The sequence below is a fragment of the Neopelma chrysocephalum genome, unplaced genomic scaffold (genome assembly GCF_003984885.1).
Source record: "Neopelma chrysocephalum unplaced genomic scaffold, ASM398488v2 Primary Assembly neopelma1_75, whole genome shotgun sequence".
Taxonomy (NCBI): domain Eukaryota; kingdom Metazoa; phylum Chordata; class Aves; order Passeriformes; family Pipridae; genus Neopelma; species Neopelma chrysocephalum.
This window is the reverse complement of record NW_020897736.1, coordinates 2,599,277-2,625,815: the sequence shown is the minus strand read 5'-3', so window position 1 is coordinate 2,625,815 and position 26,539 is coordinate 2,599,277. Positions and strand designations below refer to the sequence as shown.

At 45.4% G+C, this 26,539-nt stretch overlaps 1 protein-coding gene across 1 annotated transcript in view; it reads right to left on the bottom strand.

Moving 5' to 3' along the window:
• The window catches only part of FAM214A (family with sequence similarity 214 member A), a 48,746-nt gene extending 44,022 nt beyond the window's left edge, over window positions 1-4,724 (bottom strand). Inside the window, exon 1 of the mRNA XM_027688153.1 lies at window positions 4,395-4,724. Within this exon, the coding sequence (XP_027543954.1) occupies window positions 4,395-4,410 (16 nt within the window). The 5' untranslated portion in view covers window positions 4,411-4,724. The remainder of the gene's footprint in view (window positions 1-4,394) is intronic.
• Window positions 4,725-26,539: the final 21,815 nt, after the last annotated feature.

The window sequence follows — 26,539 nt, the reverse complement described above, 5'->3', positions numbered from 1 at the left end:
CAGTTTATTACTTTGTTTACTGGCTACACCATTCCACCACGGAAAAGTTTAAGTGCTTTGTGACATTTCACTGAGAAGATACTATAAAATTAAAGTGTCTGTATCACAGTGCAATACAGGACACTAAAATAACGTTCATTCTTTTTCAATATACATTTTCACTTCCTAATCTGCATACTCTGTAGCACATTATCTCTGCTAAAAAGTTTTCCACAAAATCTTCCACGATTAATATAGAGCATAAAACTAACTCTCGTTTTTAAAAACAAGGGCCTTATGGAGATCTCCTAATTTAACAACCAACTCCTCAACTGAACACATTGGTTCAACTCATTTTCCCTCAAACCCATGCTTCCTCATCCCTCCTCCTCACAGAAGCTGAAGGAAAGCATTCCATCAACTGTTCATCTCCATTAATCTTTCCTCCACCTTTCCCCACAGATACATCTAGGAATCCTTCAGCTATGTTTCCAACAGGAGGCAGTAAATAGACTTTTGCTGGAACAAGAGTTAGCTTTTTCCATACCAAATCACCAAGTAACATGGAAGAAAGTCCCTTAACCCAGTTACTACAAACAGACCCAGAGGCACATATCAGAGTTTGACTTGCAAAGAAGGAAGGAGAAGAGAAGAAGCAATCTTCAGACTGATTGTTCCTCTCTTGTAGACAGAAAGCCATTTCTGTAAATTAGGATAACCTCAAGGAGGGAATTAATGCTTCAAAAAGTAAGAGACAACTGCTTTTTGCTTAAATTGTAAGTGAAAACAAAATAGTCTCTATACAGAGGACACACAATAAGGAATAAACAAAGCAAGGTAATAAAAAAGTAAGAAAAGCCTAGAATAAGGTGATAAAAACCAGCCAGAATGCATTTAGAGACAAACAAGCCTGTCTTCCTCCTTTAACTGATCATTCATGCAGTGAGGGGGAGGGAGGAGGAAGGAGCAGTAACTTTGAGCTATTTAGACTATAGTAGGACTTTTGATGTCTTGTAACATTCCCACAGTAAAATATGACTATACTGTAGATTCATTTAAACCACAAGATTTTTTCCAGTTGTGCACCAAGTGTACTCTAAGAGTACATAACAAGCCTTCTGAGTTTGGCAGCAAGCTATCACCCTGACATTATGCAATGTTTTCATTAACTCTGATGGTGAAACAGTGTGTTTATACAGTTTATGAACAAAGCCGAGCTGGAAGAGTTTGCAAGCCCTCTGCTACGAAGTCTAGTTCTGTCTTCCAAACTCAATAAACTGGTGAAGCGATCAGAAGTCATCAGAACGAAGTTCAATAGAAGCAAGAGCAAAGCTCCATACTTGAGAAAGGAAACAGCAGTCCAAATATGCAGTGCGAAGCAGCTGACTAGGCAGCTGTGCTGCAGAAACTAAATCGTGGTGATATCATGGATCAAAGCCAGGTAACCTGATATGTTGTTACTGCAGAAAGACAAAAAAAAACCCCAAAATTCAAATGTCACTCCAAAAACACCATGTGTAAGGAAGGGAGATAAATCACTCTTCTCCCTGGCACCAGTGAAGCCTCAACTGAAGTAACGTGACCACTGTATTTTGAGATGCTTCAATACTTTGCTTGAAGAATGGCAGCACAGCAAAGGTAAAGCCAAGCAGCTGCCATCAGCATTTTAGTTACTGCACTCCCTGGACACAGTACAGAGGTGGTTATGGGAATGTGCTCATGACTGTCCATCCACACTAACACCCCACCTGGTGTGATGGGTAAGATCTGAGTGATGCTCATGAGATACATCCTGGGAATGTCCTGTGCCTTTGAATGCCAAAGGAATAAGTCCTCATTTTTACCTGCACTTTCAAACCCCTCTTCCTGCTCTTCCTCACCTGCAAAACTGCTCCACAGGTTTGCTATGCAGAACTCCACGTTGCATCTCCTCCGTACTGCTCTCACATATTACATGTTTATAACTGCAATTTTCAAACTTTCCTTACTATAAAGGCAGGTAAGTACCTTAGGGCCAAATTCCCATGTTTTCTTCATTTCTCCTCATCCCTCTCACCTCCTTAAACATTCTATAACACTTCCCACTGATAAAAGTGGTTGCACATTTAGCTCTCCTCTTTCTTCTCTTGAACCACCCATCTTTGCTGGGGATAACAAGAATCTTATCAGTAGTATGACAAAGGCTAAACCATACCTCTCCCAACATGCCTGGGCATTACAACCTAAAGTGTAGTGCTGAGCTTAATTCTAACAACACGAGCCGCATCCCTCTGCTCCAAATTGATTCTGATATAATTATTTATAAGAATGACAAACCCCAAACCATCACAAGTCTTTTTAAGTCCGTTTCTTTATGCTTCACTTGGTCTGTGAATTTACACTCTTCTGGGGATTTTGAGGATCTGCAGAGAAGTGACAAACTGAGTGCTCTGCTTCTCCTCTGTCCTTTGCTGTTAATTTGCGACGATTGGAAGCAGGTGACTGCACACTTGACTGCTTGTATCCTGTGGTACAGCTGCTATGCAGAAATCAGCACATGTAAACATTTCCATGATTCGTGCCTCCTAAGAGCCTCTGTGGGCCGCATGTGGCATTTAGGCAGCACTTTCACAACCCCCTTTGTGCACGGTATTGCTCTATTACATTAGCCCACAGTTAAGCTAAAGGGATCTACTGAAATGGCTGGAGACACCCTTCAATGTTTGGCAAAACCCATGATTTATTTCAAGATTTTTGGTAATTATCTTAAAAGGATTTCAAGACATTACTTGTGAAGGATTTTACCTAGTTCGTGGTAAACATTTCTGAATGGATAAGAATCACAATTTATTAACTGCCAGCTGGGGGGAGGAGGGGAAACCACAAAAAAAAATACCCCGGCAACCTAATAACTTGCTTTCTGTACAAATTTGGTTCCCTCTACACCAGACTGGTTAAAAAAAGGCATCTGATCATTTATCATACACCAACTAAAAATGTCTCCAATGTTCTAACTTCAGCCTAAAAAATCAAAGAAAGGAATAGACAAAGGTCATACAGATGTTCTGAATGCTAGAGCAGATCGCTTTAAAGCTGCAAATATTGAACTTGGGGTTTTACCTGTCTATTTGGAAATTTAATTTAACCTTGACAGTAAATAGTTTTCAAATTTTAGGGTCTGGTATTAAAATCTAAAGAGGTTCTAAAAACAACCATCCTTGCTGCAATCGATCGTGTGAAGGTTTAAGCAGTTGAGAAACAAGAAGGAAAGCAATGAGGAAAGCCCATTTCAAATCCCTAGTACTTAAATTCCATTAATTTATGGTCATTTCTGTACTATCTGTGCTATCATCACACCATATAATCCTTGCAGCATATACTGGCAAGAAATCCACCTAAGCGTGGTCATTTATGTGGTGTCGCTGTTAGCAAACATGTCATTAACAAACCTAATTAACATGTGTATGTCATGTAAGTGTTAGTATTTCATACACAGATATCTGAGCTATATTAAAGTGTTTCTCAAAACACCAAAGTGATTCTAACACAAATAGAATGTGTTTTTAAACTGAAAGCAACTAAGTAAACAACAGAATCATCAAAACTTTCAGAAAGACGGATCATTGTTTTTAATTAACAGTACGATGAGCACTCATAAGATTTACTTAAAAAAAGTCTTGCTCTAACTAAGAGGAATCAATAATCACTGTTCCTGTGGATCAAAATAGAAGTCATGACATATTTCCAACTCTAGGGGCATCAGCAGCTGTTGCTATACGGCAAAAGAGCTCAAGTATTATAAACATATACGTAGATTGTCGACTTTATTTTTCTGTAAAACCAGATGTCAGTAATCCAGATGTGATGTAACCAAATGATCGTGAAAAATTTATATTTCAGCATGCCTGTTATATCTCCATTAAAACTGGGGGGGAAAACCACTGTCAGTTTATAAAACAAGACAGATATAAGTTATGGTTATTTCCAGGGTGTTTTTCGGCTATATTTGGACATTTCTGTACATCTGCTGGCATTGTCTGTCGATGCCCGATTTGCCTTTGACCGACTCTCGGCTCAGCACTGCAGGTCTGTGCTAACGAGCCGGCTGTGTCTGACACACTAACTGCAGCATTCCCACAGCTAAAGCAGTTCGCTACGGCGCTTGTCTCCCTTCCAACCAGCCAAGACAATGGAAAACCGAAGGGCAGGCAGGACATGGGGCTGTAACCCCCTTCGAGGGGCACCTTCCGCATCCCACTCCCACTGGCATTTCCCGAGTTGAGCCCGAGCGCCTGGATTCTTTCCCAGACCTCAAAACGACAGGGTAGGGGGGGTAAGGAAATAGAGCGATAACACCGAAACAAAACACCGGGCTACTTCTAATCCTAGAGACAAAAAACAAACAAAAAAAAGATATATACTGATAAGCCGTTTACCTCGTTCCGGCTTCATCTTCCCTGCTGCCTCGGCGAGGTCTGGCAGGGCCGGGGTGCTGTGTCCCCGCGGGGCCGGGCTGTGTCTGCCCGGGCCGGCGGTGTGAATTGTGCTGCGGGAGGGGGGACAGCGGGCGGGAGGCGGCCCCGCCACGGCAGCTGGGCCCGCCCGGCCGGGGGAGGCTGCGCGCCGGCGGCCTCTGCCCGCGCCCGGCCAGGGTGTCCTTCCGTGACACGGCGCCGCGCGGGGCTATTTATAACCTGCCGGGGAAAAAAATCCCACAACAGACCTCGGCTCACCCCCGGCCGCGCCGGCTCTGAGTCACCGCGGCCCCGGGCGACGGCAGCCCCTGCCGGAGTCCCCTCCCTCCCCGCCCGCCCGAGGAAGGCAGCGAGCGGGCCCCCCGCCCGCCCCGTCGGGGCCGCGGCCCCCGCCCCGTCACGGGCCGTGGGCTGGCGGCGGGGGGCGGCGCGGCTCCTCCATCCCCGGCCCCGCCGCTGCCGCCGCCCGGGCTGCCGGGCCGTGCCCCCGCGCTGCGCCCCGGTCAGACAGCCCGCCCCGCCCGCCCAGAGCCGCTCTCCATGGCTCTGCCTCCGGCCCTGCCCCCGCCTCCGCCTCCTCCTCCTCCTCTTCGCTGACTAACTCCCCTCCTTTCCGCCAAGCACTCTCCGCCTCCCACCGCGCGGGGCACACACATCACAGCCCGCCGGCGGGCAAAGCACGGCAAGGCAGGGCTGGGCTGGGCTGCTCGGCCGGGGCCACCCGCCCGGCCCGGCCGCCGAAAGGGGGTAACACGGACCCCGCTGCGCGCCCGCCCCGAGCCGCGCTCATCCCGCCCCGGGGCGGGCCCGCCCGGCCCCCGCCCGCCACACGTGCCCACGGCGGCCAATGCCCCGCGCCCGCCGGGCAGCGCCGTTGCCACGGCAACAGAGCGCGGCCTCGCCACGGCCCGGCCCGGCCCGGGAGCGCCCCGTGCCCTGCGCTCAGAAGGCGCCGCGGGGTCTATCGGTTCACCCAAACGGCCTCCTCCCGTCCCCCCTAACGCGCCCCCCCCCCGCCAAGTGCTTTGGCAGTCGCGCCCCGTGGAGGGGAGCGGCCCCTTACTCACCCAGCTCCTCACCCGCACCTCTCCGGCACCGCCGTCAGCCGCTGCCCGGCCCCCGCTCTCCGCCCCGCACAGCTACACCGTGTGTCCTGCCACGCTGGCCCTCCGTGTGCCCGCGGGAGCCCGCGCCCATGTCCGCAGGGGTTTATATGCGAGTGTATATCGGCGATTCCAGGTGTGAAGTGCCCGATGCCCCGCCCGCTCGCACCCGCTGCCGGCCCGGGGAGAAGGGCTGTGAGCGTCCCTTGGCCCCGGGGCAGCCCCTGCCCGCCCTGCCCGGCAGCGCCGCGCTCGGCGCTCACTTCACACTGATAACTAAATTGTGCGGAGGAACAATGGAGTCAGCCGCGCTGCAGTTACACAACCGCCTTAATCCGGCAGAAATTCAGGTTTCCCCGAAACGTCGGGCCTGCACGGCTGCCTGGCAAAGCAGGGCAGGGCCGGGGCTGCTGGGTGCGGATCTCCCCCACCGCCGGTGCCCCGCGCCCCTCCACCGCAGCAGGAGCGCTGCCGATGCACCACGGGCAAGCTGCCGTGCTGATGGGGATCCCTGTTTCAGCAAGGGCCCAGATGTAGGCCGGCTAAAGTGGCCTCTAGACAGCAGAAGGAACTGCCTGAGACGGGAAGTTGTGCTGCCGAAGAGCTGGAGTGTTCACGGCTCACCCGGAGACTGTGGCACGGCCAGCTCTGTTACTTGAATTTGGACTCGGTCAGAAAGACACATGATCTAGGCATCTCGTGCTGTAATGTGGTCCCCTAGTCGGGACACAGACACTGCCACACCTCCGGTCGTTACACTGGCAATTCCCTCCACTGTGATTGTTGTTTACAAACATCGTCATCTTACAGCCTTGAGCCCTATGGGAGGCACTCACTCCCTACAACAAGGTTATTTATAAGTACGTGTATCTTCTGCCCCCTGTGCATGGGCTAATCAACTCCCCATCCTCTCTGGTGTGCCAGGATCCCTGCAGATGTGGATACATGTAGGCTCTGTGTAGCCACTCTCTTTCTCACAGCTAGCTGAGCAGCCGCTGAAGGTATTGCAAAGATTGTAAAATTCCAGAACAACTCAATTCTACGCTGTTTGGCTTGTATGAACTGCACCTATTTCCCCGTCTCATTTATCAGTTGTGTATCATTACACTGGGAGGGTGCTTCACAGAATAAACTGTGCAGTAAACACCTCTCAGTTCAGTCATTGGCAGGTAGGAGGGTATCACACGCGGTGCTTTGATTTTACACCCGTAAGTACATGAGTGTCACTTCTGTTGCTGTGTGACTGCTGTAAACGTGTTTGGTAATTACAGATCTCAGAGCTCTGTGCCGGATGCAATGTAATTGCAAATGTGGCAATCCAGAATTATAAAAGGAAGAATTTGACTGAGCAATAAATACTGTGGGTGCATGTATATGGAGTTCAGCATAACTACAGTGGGCATGATTCAGCCACCTGTCAGATCCTTCTAGTCATCCTAATGAAAAGTCACATCCTTTAGGACACTAATTGTTGCTGTAAGACACTGCAAATTGGTTTGTACCTTGTTCTAATATTGGTTTTACAGCCAAACCCAAATCTGCCTTTCTACTATTTAACTTACAATTGTAGCTATTTAGCTGTTATGCTTCACGTAGTATTTTTTAACAGTTTTAAAAGTTTTAATCTCACTTTAGCACTTTTTAAAAAACAGCTCACCAGACACAAATAGACCCAACTTCCAAGAAAATGCTCTCTCAAAGGGCTTTTTCCATAGTGTTTTCTTAATTAATGAGCCAACTAGCTTCCCATTACCTCATAGTTTTTAGGAGTTTAAGCCATTAGGAAATTAGATGCCCACCTGAAAACCAGTTATCATTAAAAAAGTTCTAAGGGATATAAAAGAGAAAGGCAGGCCTGGCATGCAGTCCTATTCCACTGACCATGTAGGAGATTTCAGGTTCAGCTTCCCCCCTTGAGTTGGAGCATTCCTGGAACCAGGGGTCCATGGGTATGTCTGAGATATGTCCTTCAGGTTCTGCTTCACTTCAGATGAAGAAGGACTGTTTCTCTTTTGATCACATAGACATATAACTGATCTGAAAAAAAGCAGAATGTAAAATTTAAAATAACCAAAAATATCTAATTATACAGTATTTCATGTATAATAATAAATGCAAAATAAAGATAAGCATCTCAAACAAATGTGTGGACTTAGTTTGGGTAAAATAGCTTAAAATGGCCTTCAACTCCTAGTCACCAAAAAAATGATGAGCACTGCATGAATACACAGAGAAAATATGGGATAAGTGGCTTCAGCCATGGGAATTCGCTTACACATACTTGGAAATCTTATGAGAACAATGACACTACTGAAATGCATTTTTGACCTCAGAAGTTTAATATCAACTTAAAACATCTGAAAAGCACATAGCTGCATCACGCATCACACAAAAGCAGGATTAGCTTAGAAACACAAACAGAACTTTAACTGCCCTCCCACTGCCAAGTCTAGACCAACACACACTTCTGGGAGCACAAGCAGGGACAAAAACAGGTTTCTTATCAATTTCTGTCCCATGGTTGATTAACTTCAGTGTCTAGACAGGTGAGAGCTTAGGCTGCAGCATTCATGCAGACAAAGTGGCTCTTGCACATACAGCACGTGAGTTTTGGTGGCAGCCTCTTTTTTGGTGGAAACTTTAACAGGGCCACCCTACGTCCTTTTCCTGAAATGTGTCAGACCCTTATTTCTCTTCTGAACAGTCTGAAACGTGCTTGTCTGAAACTGGCCATTGGATTTTAAAAAATCTTCACTTGGGGCAGCATGGCACAGTGTAGTCATATAAACCTTGTTCATATAGAAATTAATTTTAAAAAAAATCAAAATAAATGTATGGCTGTATTTCCTTCAGCAATTTACACTTTTGGCACAGCCCCTGCAACCTGGAACAGAGTCTATTTTAGGTTACATCCCAAATGCCTTTTCAGCTTTAGCTGTCAAAGAAATAATGTCTGATGCAGCAGATCAAGATTCCTGTGATTCCTGGAGACAATTACTGCCTGTTAAGTGATGTGGCACAACTGCTTTTGACACGGCTGCCACCTCTGTGATATAAAGCCACCACACTTGGGAGAATATTATTGCAAAAGAATGAAGACAATCAGAAATAGACTGGAAGGTACAGTATGCAGTGGAACAAATTTGAAGTGTGCTAAAAAAAAACCACCTATGAAGAATCAACTATCATTTAATTGGCACTAGCAGTAACCACTTTGGAAAGAAATGAGTTATGTGCTTATAGGAATTTATTAGTCCACAAGAACTAATAAATTCCTACAGGCTGTTACAGAAACTGAGAGAATTTAAAATCAAATGTAATTAAAACATCAGTATGTTCTAAAAAGTTTAGTTTTAGGCATTACAGCCATTCTGAGTTTGGTTTTTAATTCAGCGATATATATATAGATAAGTGGATCTAGTTGAATGGAAGAGAGTTCATCATAATTCTTTCTCAAGATATCTGTAAACAGCTTGATTTAAGTATTTGAATAGCATCAATGCAGTAAGATTTAAAAATACTTAGAAGATGGTGCAACTGCATTTCCCATCCTTAGAATTTTCAGATAATATGCCTCATTATGTCATGCAGAGATATACCAGCGGCATTAAAGCAGTGCTTCCAGAGTTCCTCAGCTTCCTTTGTTTCAGGTGGCTCTCAGAGGCAGGAAGACCTTGTCAGTGGGTGCTTCAGAGCAGGTTTTGTTCTGTATTCATCACCAGCCCAAGCAGAAGTTCCTTCACAAAACTTTTCACCAGCATCCTTTGGAACAGCTCTTAAGCCTCCTTTACATTTGTGGCTTGCCTCAGGATCAAAGAGAGGAAAGTGTATTCATCTCATCTTTTTGTTTTGAGTCCCCAAACACTGATTCATATCAGAATGTCTGTCAAGATGGGACATACTCATATTCTAGAGTACTACATGATGAGAGCTCTGTGCACTGGGTACGTGCTGATCCAGTTATACCTTGGGATGGGAAATTAAAACCTTCAACCCAGGATGTCCAACATGCCCATAACAACATCCAGGCACAGCCTGATTTTCAAAGGAAGACTCATCTCCAACTGACTTCAGCAGAATTTGTCAGCCCACAATGTTTTTAAAAACCAGTCCACCTCTACTCAGGTTCCCAATTATGGAATTAGGCACCTAATTTTAGATACTTATTTTTGAAAATTTTGGCCTGTGGGCTTAATTCTCATCTTGCTACATCAGCTCTCCCTGGTGCAAGTGGGTCAATTAAGTCAATTGAGTTACTTCCACAGGAAGCCTGTCCCATCACTGGAAAATCAGACTCTGTGACAGAGTAGGAACAGCAACATTTTATTTTCTTTCTAAGAAATACACAAATTTTGGACATAGTGCTAAATGTTTTGAAGAGAGTAAACAAACATGGAAGGCATAAACCATCAGGGGCTCTACTGTTAGACTCCATTGTTTTCTAACTTACAGAGATTTTTCTTTCCATGCAGTTCCCAACAAAATCCTCCATTGCTTAATTTCACTACTAACTGTCCAATTCAAAGTAATAGAGCTATTATCATGTTCTTGCTGCCTAAATTCACTTTTTGAAATTAGTCAAATGACATCTTGGGGTTTTTTTTTTCCTCTTTGTGTTCTCTCAAAGTCCTTCATTTTCCAAGTAGTACTTTCTCACTGGAGACACAGCCAAGTTAAGTTGGGAAGGAACTAGGAGAACAGTAGAGAAGTAATTGCACTTCTCTCAAAAGGAAAGCTTATTCTCCTCACCAGAAATAATTTCCTGGACTCAACACTTTGCTGCTAAACCTTGTTTACATACAGAAGATTCCTTTAGTTGGAAGCAACCCGGTCCATGTCCTGTGCTGCTCCTCAAGTTTCCCATGTCACACGGGACACCTTGTGCCTTTTTTACTCCTCTGGCAGCAGCAACAGGAGCTTAAGGCCTCTCAGGATGGAATCTCTTCTGCAGCTCTTCCAGTCGCTAAGGTCTAGCAGTGAGGCCTTCTTGCCAACAGAAATTATACCCTTCCTGCCTGTCTGTAATTCACCTTGGGAAAAGTAACTTGCATAATCTCTTCTCTATTTGGAGCAACTCCTAAACCGATATTTTATAACCTTTGCATGCTTCTTAAGTAGCTGATCTGTGGTGTGCAATTAGATACCAGCTCCCAAAGAGAATAGCGTAATCTCATCTGAAGTGGTGACTGGTGGCAATGGAAATATAGAAGTATGCTGATAAAAACACTGAAAAGTTCTGCTTTACAAAAATACTTACTACCCATCCTTTTAAAATGTCAATCTAAGCAGACTTAGTAAGATCATTTAGTTTAATTGCATCAGCACTTGACTAATCAGGCAATAATGCACTGAAAAGTAGATGATTGACTTGTGAATAGATCGTTAATTTCTGAAAGAGAGGGAAACTGTTCTCTTTTACATAGAAGATCTTTTCTGTGGCTGCAATATTCAAAATTTCTAGACTGAAAGCAGGTTTTGGGGATTTTTTGGGGGATGTTTTTTCAAGGGGATTGTGCAAGTTCACTGATGAATGCTAATGTTACACAATGTTTACCCAGGACTAAGCTTGATGAAAACATTAATCAGAAAATATATAGGTTTCCATACTAAAGTTGAAGTTTTTCTAGCAACAGCAAGCCCTGACGTCCCCTGACCAGAAGCTGGAGATGTATGTTTGCCAAGAGAAACAGCAAGATGACACCAACAGTAGAAGGTTTTGGGAAAATAGAAGTATAAGAACTCTTTCCAATCTAGATCATCACTCTTTACTTTTGAGCAGCTACATCCAGAAGCTGTATCCTAATTACTCAATGCAGTGATTCATCAGGAATTCAACACTCCATTTGTGTCATTTCCATGAATTTCAGTGGAAAGTGAGTGCATAACACTTGGAAGGAGGTGTTTGGAGTTTTGCAACGCTGTTTTCCTACTGCTAATGACTTGATCTATCTTGCAATAATTTCCAATGCAGTTCTGTGCCAGTAATTGCACCAAATTAATTGCTGGTGTAACTCCATCTAGTAGGAGTTCACAAAGTTCAACTTCTGATGCCTCCGCCAGCCCTGTTTACTTTCCCTGTCCTGCTGCAGCAGCTGGGTCGTGGTTTAGCACTGTATCAACAAGTCTGTGGCACATCCCAGCTGGCCTCTCCTGCTTGGGCAGCTCCCTCATCATCTACAGCAGGACTCTCATCCACAGCCTTTGGCCTCAAGCACCTCCACTGCTACTGGCTGCTCATCTGGAGCTTGTACCACAACCACAGTTTGCCAGGTTTTTCTACATGGCTCTCTGCAGACTTCCCATCCCATTCAGCCTGTCAGGAAGGCCTTTGGACTTTCCATTTTCAGGAATGCTCATCTTCCATCACGTTAGTACCCATTTCGTGGAAGAGACCAGCGGTGAGCAGAGCCAGCATCCCTGCAAAGGGCCAGCTTGTCCTACAGCTCACCCTGCAAGCACAGCTGCTGCACCTGGGACAAAACCAACACAGTGAGCACATTCACAGCATAGTAAAGAATTGCTACAGCTACACTGAGGAGCGCATTGAAATTGCACACAACTTTCCATGGGCCCTGTAAATGAAAAGGATAATTCATTTATGTAGAGAAGCAATTACCTTGCTGGAACAACAAGTCCAGCCTACAGCTCCACCCAAGCTGAATTAAGGCCACAACTCCTACTAGATTTACGAGAGTAGGGCAGGAAAGTAGCACGTTGTTAAATACAGGGCAATATTTAATGTAACCCCATGCCAGGTTTACAAGAGAAGTTGTGTGTCATTTACTAAAGTAGTCAGTGAGTTGGGGCTTAATAGGTAAATGCCAGAGCTATTGCAAAACTGCCATGGCCTTGTTCTAAAAATTTTAATTGCATAGTTATTAGCCATAGTCTTTCTAATATATTCATGGCCATTTAGTGGCATATACTACCTGTTAATAGTAAAGATTAAATGGAATGGGCTGCAGGGAGTCCTCAGGACTGATTTTTTTCAATATAGAAATATGAAATTTACCCATATTCAGGTTTAGCTGGTTCCAAATTTTTGTGGGGTTATTTTTCTTCTTTTCTTTTAGATAAAAAGTATTCCCTAATATTCCACTCATTAGCTGCTGTTCTGTAATCGGATGACTACAGTGAATGATGCTGTGGCTCACCTCACTTGTTGGCAAGGTTGGTTATATCCATCCTGGGCCCAGCTCCACTCTCTTCATACACCAAAATTCACTTGATGACACCAAAATTCACTTGATGCAGGCCAAGCCTATATCCCTCACCCCAAGCGTAGTGTTTTTAAGCTTTACTGTACCTAAAGCAAAACAATTGCTCTTTTCAGGAGTTTGACGTCCTCTGAAAGTGAGAGCATGATAACAATTACAGCAAAAATAAATTAGCATTAAAGCTGAATACTGAAAGGCCTGATTGTACTCCACTGTGCAATAAATAAATAAATAAATAAATAAATAAATAAATAAAATATGTCTATCTCCATGCCTGCCAAATGTCATCAATGGTGAAATCCTTGGTCCATACACAAAGGTCAACTCCCCTTCCTACAGAAGGAGCTAGGTTTTCAACTCAGGCTACTTTGGATAGTACTTTCTTTGCTGCTTTCATGCTAGATCAATTATAATTTTAATCCTTACAGTTGATTTATTCTCATGTTGTATAACATTAATTGAGTAGAAAGGGAAGCTTACATTCATTCGAGGATCTCAAAGACAATAAAGTACAGTGTGTGTACTAAAAAATAAACAAAACTGCAGAAAGTTATTAAATTGCTCACCTTTGCATGTTAACTAAAACTTGAAAATTAGAGAGATCAGTGTACATATTTATGGCAGAGTCACTCTTCTCTTAATTAGCTTAGGTATTTTTTTCAAAGTAGCAATACAGTTGGAATATTGTAGCTGTATTTGTGCTTATATTGCTTTTGGCTTCTTCTAAATTTCTTGGTTAATTTATTTCCCTTAAAGTTGTTTAACTGAGTTTCTTTCTTTACACAAAACATAAGCAGCTTCACTGCCTGGAAAACACAGAGCCCAATTGTTCTGCTTACATCAGTGCAAATCAGCAGTGATCCCACCAGTCTATAGAATTACATCAATGTAAAGCTGATGTCAGAGAGACAGCAATCAAAGCCTTGTTTCAAAGTTAATTTAATTGTTTCTGTTTAAAAAAAAATAAAAATATGAGTACAGAACACATTTGTCCTTCTTCTCAACTGAAATGTCAAAGAACACTGCAGTTTTGCATCTGATCTGTGTGGGATTTGCACATATGGATCATGTTTCAAAAACAGGGCCTTAGTCACAACCCATCATGCTAAGGGTCCATTTCCTTGATCCAGTTTTAAGGAAGGGGAGGGGTTTTTTCCTTGTTTGTTTGCTATCACTGAGACTGCTTATTCCACTGTCTAGAGCCAGTAGCAAACTGCCATCAGCTATCAGCAGTAAAGCTCCAGCGAGGAATATGTGGCCCATTTAAAGTCATTCTTCAGCTTTGTTTCACCAAGTCAAGCACTCTGCACATTTAACACTTCATAATTTTCCTGGGCAAATGAAAGAAACATCACAAGACTTGCAATCATATCCCTGCTTTAAATACATAGATATGTTGCTTGTGAAAGAGGCTGAGTGGGGATTCTGGGAAGAGGATCCATTCCCAGAGCTCCTGGGCTCTGGTCTGCCTTAGGAGACTGCTGTAGACCACAGCATCTTTAGGGCTGCTCTGACTTACAGCAAGTACCTTCCTGCCATGAACCACGTGAAGTCACTTTTCTCTGTGTGACTTTTCACAGTCCTCCATGGTTCTGGTCACTGTAGCACTGAATCTTCATCACTGCTTTGTTATCAGCCTTCTAGATTCACCTCCCTTATGTTTGAAAATCTGGGACACATGTCCCTGTAGCAACGAAAACTTGCCCTGGTGACAGCTGCCCATTGCCAAAGCACATCCAGTCATGCAGGGCAGAGGGGAGCTGGGCTGGCACAGAGGGTGCTGCCAAGGCACCTGTGAACCCACAGCAGCACCACTCACACTGTGCCACACACCCACTGGCTGCCACCTGCCTCTGCCAAATTCGAGTGCTGACCAGGAGCACTGGGGGACTTCCCCTTCTGATAACAGACTCCTCCAGCTGCACAATAGGCACCCAAAAGCTTTACCTGGCAGCAGTTCCAGGTGGTTGTATAACAGTCTCGACAACACTTGTCAGGCATTAGCAGAGATTAAGCCTGCACTTGTTACACAAGTCAGAGCCCCACAACCTAATCGACATACACCCTGCCCCTCCATCAACTTTCATTTGAAACTGCTGATGGAGTGATCTAGAAATTACATCCAAATCGAGGTGTTGGCCTGATTTGCATCATTACTCAAACACCAAAATACTTGGGAGCTAATCAGTTCTTTACATACATGTTATCTAGCAAAGCAGTAACTTGAAATTTATTTATAAAATACAGCACTTGAGCTGCCACATCATGTGGAGAAGCTACAGCATATGTTGAAGAAAAAACCCAAAGATTCCCTCACACTTCTTCATGGTTAGGGAAGATATATTTTCAGTAGTATAGTTAGAAGGAGAAAAATGAGCAAACCAGAGGTGAAGAAAACAAGGGGAAAACACACTAAGTTACAGATGAGAAGAAGCTGCTGAATCTAAATACAAAAGGAGGAGTGATCAGCTCTGATCAGACAGTGGTGGTCCTCACTGGCGCCCCAAATTCTGTTCTTACCCACGTTGCTGGGAATTGCCAGTGCAGCACTGCCAGCATTGACCTCAGAACTGTGGAGCTGGAGAATCCCAGGTAGGCAGGAATGCATTTCTTCTCTCTTTCAGTGGAAGCTTAACAGCATTTCATCCTTCTAGAGTACTTGTGTGGAACTCCCAGGCCATGTACCACACCAGCTATCCTAAAGCCAATCTTTGGTGAGCTAGAGGAGAAACATGAATGAACACCTGCCTAGCACATATAGGGGCTACAGCTCTAGGAGGGTCCCTGAGGACATTTACATGCACAAACATGTAGTTTTGTTGTAAACTTCCTCCACCTTTGTCTCCAGCCCAGCAGCCAGAGCAGGTGATGGGGACCCACATCCCAACTGACTCCCTGCCCTTTGCCCCAGGACAGTCCCAGGAGTGACACACAGTTTGTCAGCACGTTAAGGTTTCATGCCAGAGGTCTTTGAGGAGGCTGAACTCCCAGAAGAGATCAGTGCCAGGTGTGGAACACTGGCTGCTTTATGTACAGGGGTGAGAAAGGCAGTATTTACCTACTGAAATAGCTTGAGTTTAATTATTTATTTTTCATGGCACATAGAGTTTCTGTTGAGTAATGAGACTCCATTGTGTGCCACTTGCAGAAGGCATACCAGAGGAAATAGTATTTCCATAAAGAGGTTGTATCCTGGAAAGGCAGAGCAGAAATACATACACAAACAGAGAAAGTTGCCAATGGTCATACTTAAAAAATAAAATTAAAAAAAAAAATCACTCATTCATGACTTGCTATTATTGCCTTGTCATGTACTCTAGAAATTTCTTAAAACTCATTTTCACTGTAAGAATTTTACAGTGAATTAAACACACAGTAAACATAAAAAATGCCAAAGGAGGATCTATGATTCTCAATGTCTCCTTTGTGGTAGTTTAAGTATCATTTGTCATTGAAAGAAGACAAAAATAGGAAAACCCATTAAGTTTAGTCAGAATATAACTTTCAGAAATATAGGCAGGAACCAAGGATTCACAGCAACTACCTGTGAAGAACTTTATGTTTTCAGTCATTTGTTTTTATTGGGGGAGAGAGTTTGCGAGTGTCTGTTTTTGCAGACAGTGCAGTATACTGGTATTTCAATGCATGAAATTCCAATGCAGAGATTAAAAATATATGAAATACTGGTGGTTAGCTATAGTGATATCACTGAACCTTAAGGAAAATGTGTGTTGCCTGCAATACTCTGTCCTGAACAGTATTTTCAACATGTTTAAATGCAGAATAACAATTAGAGGGTTTAAAAAAAAAATTCACCCTACCCTAACCTCTCCCATTCTGGCTTTTCTTGATGGCCTCTCCTTGGCAGCAGTTCCCTTGTCTTCAGTTAACTCTGGCTGCCTCTGAAGTCAGATCTAGATTCTTCCCAATCCAATGAAGAAAATCTGAAATAAGAGAGCAGTGTCAGAGTACAGTTTGCTAAATTACAAAAGACCAGAAAAACTGAAAAGTGACCAGTAAAGGCCATAAAAAAGAATGAGGAATAAAAAATACATTACTGGAGAAACAACCCTTTCCCTGTCATTGCTCTGAAGTCACATACATGTTTTTGCACTAAAATGCCTTAAAACCTCCGACTTTTCCACCTTTTCAGGTTTGGAATCGTCATCAGGTGTTAGCAGATTACATGGACCACAAGCCTCCTAAACAGCCTCTTTTGGTTTATATACATTAATTGCTCCTGCTGTCAGCCAGAGGGAGATGCATCACCAGCAGGACAACATATAAAGCTAAGTGCTGTCTTGCTAGGGAGTGTAGAATAATATTCTGATTTTTATAACACCTTTTCCCTAAGGCCCCCAAGGCACTTTACAAGTAAAATTGAATTAAGCTTGTCAGCACTCTGTATGGGAAGTAAATATTTCTTTTCTATGTTGGAGAAGGGAAACTGAGGCATTAATATTAAGTCCTCAGCAAAGCATTTAGCTGCATGCTTTCAAGCCCTTTAAACTTCTCACATGATTTAATTAAGCACGTACTCAAGTGTTTTGCTGGAATAGTGCCTAAGAAAGATGCTACAGCCACGCTACCAATTCAGACTGCAGCTGGGAAAACAACACGGGTTCCCCATCACTCACTCTGCAACAAGAGCTTTTTTTTTTTGATCTCCTGGTTTTCCCTTCAAGTCCCACCTATGGTGTGTCATTGCCTAGGCCTGGATGAGTCCTGGGATGTGACTTCCAAAGAGGAAAACCTGGTCTGCGGGGTTAATGCAGCTCTGATCTCTGACATTGCTGCCTGTCTGTGGGCTGCCGTGGAGAAATGCAGTTTACCCTGGGACAGTTTGGTGCCCACAACGCCAGGCTGCGCTGATTTGATTAAGCTCACAGATATGAAATTCTTCAACACCTCAGTACACAGTAGTATTTCTGGTCTGTGAACATTTTTGATGATTCAGGTTTCTGCCCATGGTTAAAACCCCGTGCAGCAGGATGCTAAGCACAGGTCAGCTCTGTTCAGATGTAACCACAGACCTTCCCTGAGTTCCCACAGCAGCTCAGAGGAGGCTGCTGTGTCTCAAACCTACTCTTTGGTGTCTCTCTCCAATCCTAGTTTTCCCAGGTTTGCCTGGCTTGCCTCTGATCAGACAGATGCCTTTCCTCCTCCAGTTTGGCTGTTGAAGGTAAAAATAAGATCTACAGTTCTCCTTAAGGCTGCTACTCAGCTGGAGGGCTTGTGGCAGATCCTTGAGGAGCGACAAACCCACTGTGTACCCCACCACACAGAGCTTCTGGCCTGAAATCCTTAAAAACCTGGCAGTAAATCTACATCCAAATACCAGATATGTTCTATCCACTCTCACTTCCCAAAGGGTCTAATGGCTATTTTCAGGCAGCCTGGTGAGATTGTGGAGATGCAGAGTTTACAACTGTGTATTAATGAAGGCCGGAATCAGCCCTGGTTTTTTGTTACTGCACCAGGCTACGAAGAGCAGAGACTCAGGAGCAGCTACACTTGCGTGGGAAGGACGTAACTGCTCATCCATTTAGGTCACTCTGAACGTGAGTGGGAGTCCCAAGGCTCCCTCACTGAGGGACATGGCAACCACCAGTGTCACCACCCCTGCAGCTCAGTCAGTGCCCAGAAGGTTCTCATTAGACACTGGATGTCAGATCCTCCTCCGGATGTGCCCTTGAACTCACCACATTATTGAGGTTCTGAACACATGTGCCCAGGCCCCCTCTCAGGGCATGACAAGCTGCAACCCACTCTGGAGTGCCCAGCAGTGTCAGTGCAGGCAGCAAGGGAACACTTTTCACACCCTTCCTGCACACTCAGACTGGGAACACTTTCTGGAGAGCCCAGAAAGGATGGCTTTTCAGACAGACTTTCTGGAGGCAGCCAGCATCAGCCTCCAGCTTAACGTTGCTCTTGTCCTAGAAATGCCTCAAAACCTCTGCCCAAGCTGGGGTTTCATTCTGCTGGCACAGATGTGGCTGTCCCAGCCCCAAAGTACCACCTGCCGGGGACTCACCTCCTGAAGGATCCACACTCCCTCAGTGCTGCTGGCCTGGACCAGAGAGCATTTGCCTCACAAGATGTGGTGAGGGTACAGCAAACAACATATGAGCAACCCCAGGCTCCAAATGAATACTGAGCTTGACAAAACCAGACCAAATGCTGAAGTGATCCCAGCTGAGGAACACCCAGGCACATATTCCTGAACTGAGGGAGCTCATCCTCAGATGAAGGCTGAGGGTCCCCTCCAGCATTTCAGATGCTGTCATTCTCTTCTTCATCATGCCAATGACCACACTAACAGCCAAATAAAGTGACCTTGTTTCTCTCCCTTATTGCACACCACTTCCTGCAATTTAGCGTTTGCCAAGTGAGGCGCAATGTAAGAAATAAGTAAACACAAGAAAGGAGCAACCTAAAGCACTTTTAAGGTCAAGTGCTTTGAAAAAAGCAGGGCTGTATAACTCTTCAGGGATTTTAAATCTCTTTTTAATGCATATCCTCATACTGATGACCCTACACAAGCAAGCCTGACATCAAAACAACCCTATTAAATTAATATATAGATAATACATCGTTACTAACATTATATATACTCTAATTAAAGAGATAAGGAACATATAATTTCTGTTAGATGTGAATGACACTCCTTGTGAGCTAATTGCTCTAGGTAAGCCTCCTTTAGAAGTGAGTGGTGCTGAAAAAGCTGCCAACACCCAGCTGATGCAAAGCCCACTAAAGTTAGTTGAAAGCCTCGTGTCACAGTCAGACTTGCACTGGCCACTAATTTCTCCCACCAGAGGTGAATGGAAACCTCCAACAACTTGAGAAAACTATTATTAATCCCAGATGTTAATATCGTTAAATAAACTTTAAAAGCTCACTGCATTGATTTTCAATGAGAGAGAATTGCAGTTGATAGAATTTGGCATGTCTTATGTGCCTTCTGGTTCTGAAGCTTTTCTGATTTTTTTCATGACATTTTTCTGATTTTCACAAACACGACAACCCAAAGCATCATCCCAAGAGAAATTTACAGTATTAATTTGTCTTCTAGCCAGTGAGACTTCTGATAAAACTGAGAGCAGGCACTCATAAATCTGAAGTCAAGCTGATCCTGTGAGCATCCAAAAAGGACTTCAGTGGAGCAGGACAGGTTTGGGAACAGACCAGAGGCTGGGGTCAGCCCAGCACCTCATGGGATTGCTCTTCAGCCAGGCTTGTACTTTACAGTCTTTAAAAACCCTTTAAATAGAATATATGGTCATCGTTAGGGATGTAAACTCATTTCAAAATGTTCCATAACTGAATCAGAGCAGTTTGGACCATACCAGCTGCACTCTGTAAGAGAAGCTGCTGAAAAGTCTGCTGCACGTCCAACCCCTTTTCTGAACTTGCTGGCAGAGCCGTGGCTGTGATTACAGCCCATCCCTTGCATCTTCCACTTGTGAATCACCACCTATTTGAGTTGTTCCCAGAGGGATGGCTGCCCTAGCTGCACTCCTGGCTTGGCAGAGCCATCCCCTCCATGCCAGCCCCTTGCCTTCCTGGAAGAAGCAGGCATTGAACTGGGAAGTAAGTCTGGGAATCAAACATGTAGCTACCTTCCAAGTGGGGGCCTGGCTCCCCCACAGCTCCCAGCACCCCAGCATGCTTATTGCCTTCACTGAGAAATTGCTTTAAATTTGGTCATCTCCAGCCTGGCTGAAAGGGGCAGACAGGAGCCTGGCACTTCTATTCCTTTTCCCATTGCCAAGGGCCTGATCCTCAGCTTGGCATGGGAGCTCCTCCACATGCACAGAGACCCAACTCATCCTGCAGTCATTCTGCCTAACTCCATGAATCAGGCCCCAGTGTGTCTCATTTCTCCTCTAAATATTTGTGCCTTCCCCGTGCTGCCTTTCCTGCTTCCATCTCCATCATTACCTGCACCTCCTCATCTGTGTGTTCCTATTCAAAATGAACATGCAAAGTTTCCTTGCAGCTTCACAAAGCACAGGGGTGAGGACAGCACAGAAAGGAAAGATGATGGCTTTTCCTTCTTGTGTAAAGGAACACTTTCAGCCGCATTTTCCCTTTGGGCTTTCATTCAGAATATTTCCTAAACAGATTTCTTGTCTCGTTTACTCACTCTGGGACTCCAGTGATCCAGACAAGCTGGGTAACTGGCAAAGTGAATCATGCTGGAAACTGCACACTGCCTTCCCACAGCATGTAATCCTCCAAGGACATGAGGACAGATCACCAGAAACCACTTGTACGTCAGGCAATCCAAGCCTGACTTTTAACAGAGGTCCTGAAGAACATCCCAGGGTGGAATGACCAGAGGATGAACCACAAGTTTGGAGTGATGATTCTCTACGCTTTTCATTGTGACACTAACCCTCATGTGCATTATTTGGGGGCCATGCTTTTCTGCAAAAATCTATTTACTTTTACTTTCTGTATGCACCCCTCAACAGGAGTGCCTGGGCCCCACAGCTCGGGTGTGTGCTGGGCAGAGCAGCACAGACACATCTGCCAAGAGTTGCTCCCAAGCACCCCAAGCCCTCACCAGCAGAGCATCCGTGTGTGCCCCAAGGCACCTGCCCACTCCCACCACTGCCAGGTTCCACTGGGAGTTGGCCCTTTCCAGGCTGCTGAGCTCAGCAGTGCAAATGGTTGGTGTTTTCCAATGCGAATCACAACGGCTCGTTTTCTATTTTCAGTGATTGCTAAGAATATGACAGATTTTCTCTCTTATTCCTACAAATCCTATGCAACCACATAGTCTTGCACCACTATAAACAGTAAAAAAAAAAATCCAATCCAGGATTTAAATTAGATTCAGGAAACCTCTGCTGTCTTTTCCTGTATAAGAGAGGGTTTTAAAATAAAAAGCAGTTTGAATGCGGCTTTACAGCCCCAAACTGCAGCCCTAGATCTGTCATTATGAGAAGTGTCAAATTTCACAGAGGTTTGTTTAAAAGGGAAATTACTGAAGTTATTTGTATTTTTAGTAATATACCTACATGGAGCCAGGGTTTCTCCAGGTGGGTGGGAGTGGGAGGGTTGCAGTGAGCAGGGTGGCTGTGGGCTGCAGGCAGAGCTCTGCCCCTGCCCGAGGGACCAGCAGGGAGAACCAACCTCAGCAGCAGCATGACATGAAAACCACTTGTGGGCACAGCCCTGTGTGGTGCCCAATCATGTCATCTGGGAAGGAGACAACCATGGGGCACCAAGTCAGTTCTGCTGGCTGGCTGCTGCTACATCAACCTCCTTTTCATATTTAATATTTTTCCTTGGTGATGTACAAATATTTTTCTCAGATGAAATTAGGATATGGTCAGCAAGCTGGGGAACCTTCAAGACTTCTCTCTCCCAGTACACTGGCAAACTCCTTCACAGTTCATTTGGCAAAAAAAAAAACCTGCTTTGCCTAAATAGTTGATACTTCAGCTTCAAAAACTGTGGGCTTCTGCAAACTTACCCTTGCTAAACCTGAGCCTGAAATAACACTGCAGCCTATTCTGCCTGTTTTTGTGTTCCTGCAAATGATTTAATGTTTTGCCAACACAGTAAATGAGAAAACCTTCCTATTGTGCATGTTCATCCAAACTGGTGCTCACCTGACAGCAGCACTTGTTCTCATTCTTAGACCTTTGCAAACCAATGATTTGCTTGTAACATTTTTCCAATACACTCTTAGGTATTTTAATTACTTTGTTTGATACTAAATCTGTTTTACAAGTGATTGGGAAAGAAGAATTAAGCAGCAGTATCTAAAATCCATATTAAAATTGCAAACTCTCTTGTAATCTCTAAAGCACTTGGAGACGACCGAAGGTTTTCAGAGTCTGCATAGCAGCATGTGCTTGTTCCTACATGGAATTTCCCTAATTCCTCAATCAATTACCTGGAAAAAGCAGCCATTTTAATCAAAACCCTAAGGGTAGATGAAATCATGAGAAAACACGAGCTTTATTGCAATGGATATTGACTGTAACTCATTAAGATGTTAAAGTATTGACATCCCGTTTGATGAGAAAAATGTCTGATAGCGAGTGTACATAACTGTGTTACAGAGAATGCCGGCATCAACACATCATAATGAGTAACTAATGATGTCTGTGGCCTAATGAGGTGATTAAAGCAGTATCCTTTGATCTATGTCACTGACTTGATTTAATGCCACGCCGAGATTGAATCTCCGCGCACCACTGGGGAGATTCAAGTAATTTGAGTAATTCACTCACCTTGTCCCTGCATCACCAGGGATATTTGTGATGAACACAGTTGCTTCTATGGCTAAGTCACCCCAGGCAGCACACATTGTCAGGGGAGAGGCCACTGCTCCCTGCCTGCTGGTGGCCCCTTGCAGGACTCTCTCACTGCTGCAGAGCAGGGGCCTCACACAACCTCCTGCCATGGCCACACACCTTCCTTTTGCCTCACAGTGCCCTCACTGCGAGGGCAAATTTTGGAAGTTAATTTGCACCACTGGCAAATTTTGGAAGCATCCTTCACCAAGAGAAGCTCGTAGTAAGATGCTTAGTTACCTTTCGCCCAAGCACAACAGGGGAGAGTCACACTACACAGAAGCACGGGGCTTTGTGCCTGCCACATGCTAAGCATCCTCTTCAAACCACTGTGCTTGTCCAGCAGGAGAAAAGCTTAAGCATGAGTTCTTTGGGACAACAACCAGAGTGCCAGGACCCCAAACCTACAGGTGACACCAGGGATGTAAAAGCTTTGAGCATGTTCACGAAGCGACGTAGCCTGGCCACCAGCACCAGCTTAAAGCTTGCTTCCACTTCCAAACAGTGGAAAATCTTCACACCCTTGGTGGGGAAAGGACTTGTTAACCCTGTCATTTGCACCACAGCAGCCCTTTCAAGCAGCCCTGCCTACCTGTGCAGATAGACTTTGGCTGAGCAGTGTTGTCTTGGGGAGACAGTTGCTAAGTTTGGGGTTGTATTTTCCTCATGAGGCTACCAAAACAAAAGTGTGGCCACCCTCAGTCAGATCAGAAGTCTGTTTGTGTGACAGAGGGGACAACTGGGTACCCAGGGCAGAGCACACAGGCTGGGTGGGCGTGTGGCAATGGCACTACTTGGTACTCTTCCCACTGCCAACCATTTTCAGAGATGTTCTGAGCTCTGCATGGTTTATGTATTAGCAGCCACTGTGGATTAACTTACATTAAGTGTCTATACTTTGCATTGCAGTACTTCTTCCTAATGAAGCTGATAACGAGGACTAATTTTCCCTCCCAATCATCTCTAACCTTAAGCAATAATTAGTACCAAAAGCATAACTGAAGCTCAAATTCTGGGCACCTCCCTTGGGCAGGAAATTATTTTGCTTGATGAATAGACCATTTTTAACAAAGGGCTTTTTCCTGTACATAAATAACTGTGCTGCCTCCCAGATGTGTGGGTGTGATACTGCCATCCCTCTCCAAGCAGCAATTGTCACCCAGGGAGAAAAATGGCCCCACAGCCCCAGCACAGGGGCCAGGCAGTGCACAGCTCCCTCTTCCCCCAGCTGTGCCCTAAAAGGAAGAAGATTTCTCAGGTTTCATCCAGACAGTATCCCAGATTTCAGGCAGCCCCAGCACAGCCACCCCTCCATGCTTGCTGAGGACCTCCCTGCCCCTGCCACAGAGACATGCCCTGCTGCAGGCCCCAGCCCTACAGGCAGCACATCCTTCCAGCTCTGTCCCCTGCCTCATTACCCACCTCCCCTCCATGACCCTGCTTTAGGCTTTTAGTGCTTATTGGTAATTTATAACGTTGACAGCAGCACTGCCCCATCCCACACAGGGCACCTGAGCCACCCCCACCTAAACACAAAACCCTAAGGAGCTCAAATCTGAGCACAAATCAGCCCATATCTACCCCCAAACATGCCAGGCCCCCTTACCAGACACAGCTCCTCCTGGTTAGGAAGTAGGGCCCAGCTCAGGCAGCCTTTATTGCCCTGGGACCTTCACATACAAATGGGCTGCAGCTGCTGCATCACCTGTGCTGCCAGTGCTGCCACCCAGAGTGGCCTCATGCCATGGTGGGTGAAAGCAGCCTCCAGCTGCTGTTGTTGTCTTTGTCCTTGAGAAGGTCTGGGTGCAACTGAGGCAAGAGCAACTCCTCTCCCAGTTCTGGGGAGCTGGTTTCCTCTGCTTTGCTCACTGGCTGTGTTCCTTGCTTTCTGCCAGCGCTCAGGAAATAAAGTTTGTGAAGCTCATTTTGGTGTTTGGGCTGTGGGCACCTGTGGTAAGCCCAGCTGGCTCCCCCTGAGCACGCTGACAGAAATGGTGCACACGCCGGAGTTAAATGTATATCAAATATAAAAATGAAGTTCTGATATGATGAAGTAGCTGGGAAACTGTGCACCAGGGGCACCCCAGCTGTCCCTCCCTGCAACAGGCCTGTTCCTACAGCACAGGCTGGGTGGCCAGGGGTGCCCAAGGACATGGGGCAGTGAGCTGCTGTGTGGGATGGGTCATCCCAGGGGCACCCTCCCATGCCTGGAGTCAGGGAGATTAGTGACCAAAATGATTCACATGAGAAGGAAATAAGGGACAGGAGGCATAGAGAGAGGTCATAGCAAGGGGACCTGATGTGGCTGTGCCAGACTTCGCCCTTAAGCTGCTCATCATCCTCTCCTCACCCATGGGATGAGAACCTGGGAAACAGCAGCTGCCTGATGTGCTTCAACCCCTGTGGCACGTCCTGATTATTTTTTCTAGAAAAAGCATTTTGCTGCGTGCCTTTGTCTGCCAGGTAACACAACAGGGTTTGCTGGAGCCCTCACTTTGCACCGTGGCCCTGCCCAGCACCATCCCATGGAGTTACTGACCTGAGTCAGAGCTGAGTTATCCCAGGCCTGGCCAGTACGATGCTGTGGATGAGCAAATCCCAGAGGCACTCCTTCAGGGGATGGGGACATTTCAGGTTTCCCATCTCCCTTTGCCTTTGTGCTTGCCCTGGACGTGCGTTCCTGGTGATGCTTTGGCTTCTGGCATTGTCTTGGGACACCAAGCCCAAGGGGAGCCCTCCAAAGGGATGCACTCACTGCCTCTCTCAGCTTAGCAGTAAAAAGAAATTGCACATCAGGGCACAGGCTGCAGGCACTTCCAGAGATAAAATATTGTCAGCAGAGTCCAGACTATCCATCAGAAAAAATGTAGCTGATGCCATGATTTATGGGACAAAGATGAAGGTTTAATCCTCCTCTCAGCAGTGCAACCTGATTTGCTACAAAACCCTGTTAAATTTTGTGGCACACGCTTCATCACTTCATTAGGAGATAGAGAGAGAACGGTTCAATGCATTGCTGAATCTTTTATGGCTGGGACTCTCCTCCCACCACTCCCGAGTGATGGGTAATCTCTCTGATCAGATCCCCAGGAAAAGACCCCGTGGGATTACAGAGCGCGGAGGCATTAACAACAGTGACAGGAAAGGAATACAATATCCCTTTAAACAATTAAATATTGATCCTGCGGGCCTGGGGTGGACTCCATCACACAGAAGGAAACACCTCTGCGAATTAGTTTGGTGACATCCATACCCTCAGATGATATAAAGGAAACCGAGATTATTTGCTTCACCTACTTTCTTAATGTTTTTTTCCCTCAATTAGAGAAATGCATCTGGTATGAACCGCGCTCACCCCTCAGACACTCGGTGCTCGTCTCCCTGGAGCCCACCGTGCCGGGAAGGGATGGACTGGGGAGCACAGGCTGATGGGGGGTGCTTGCTGGGGGCTGCAGACCTCAGCACAGATG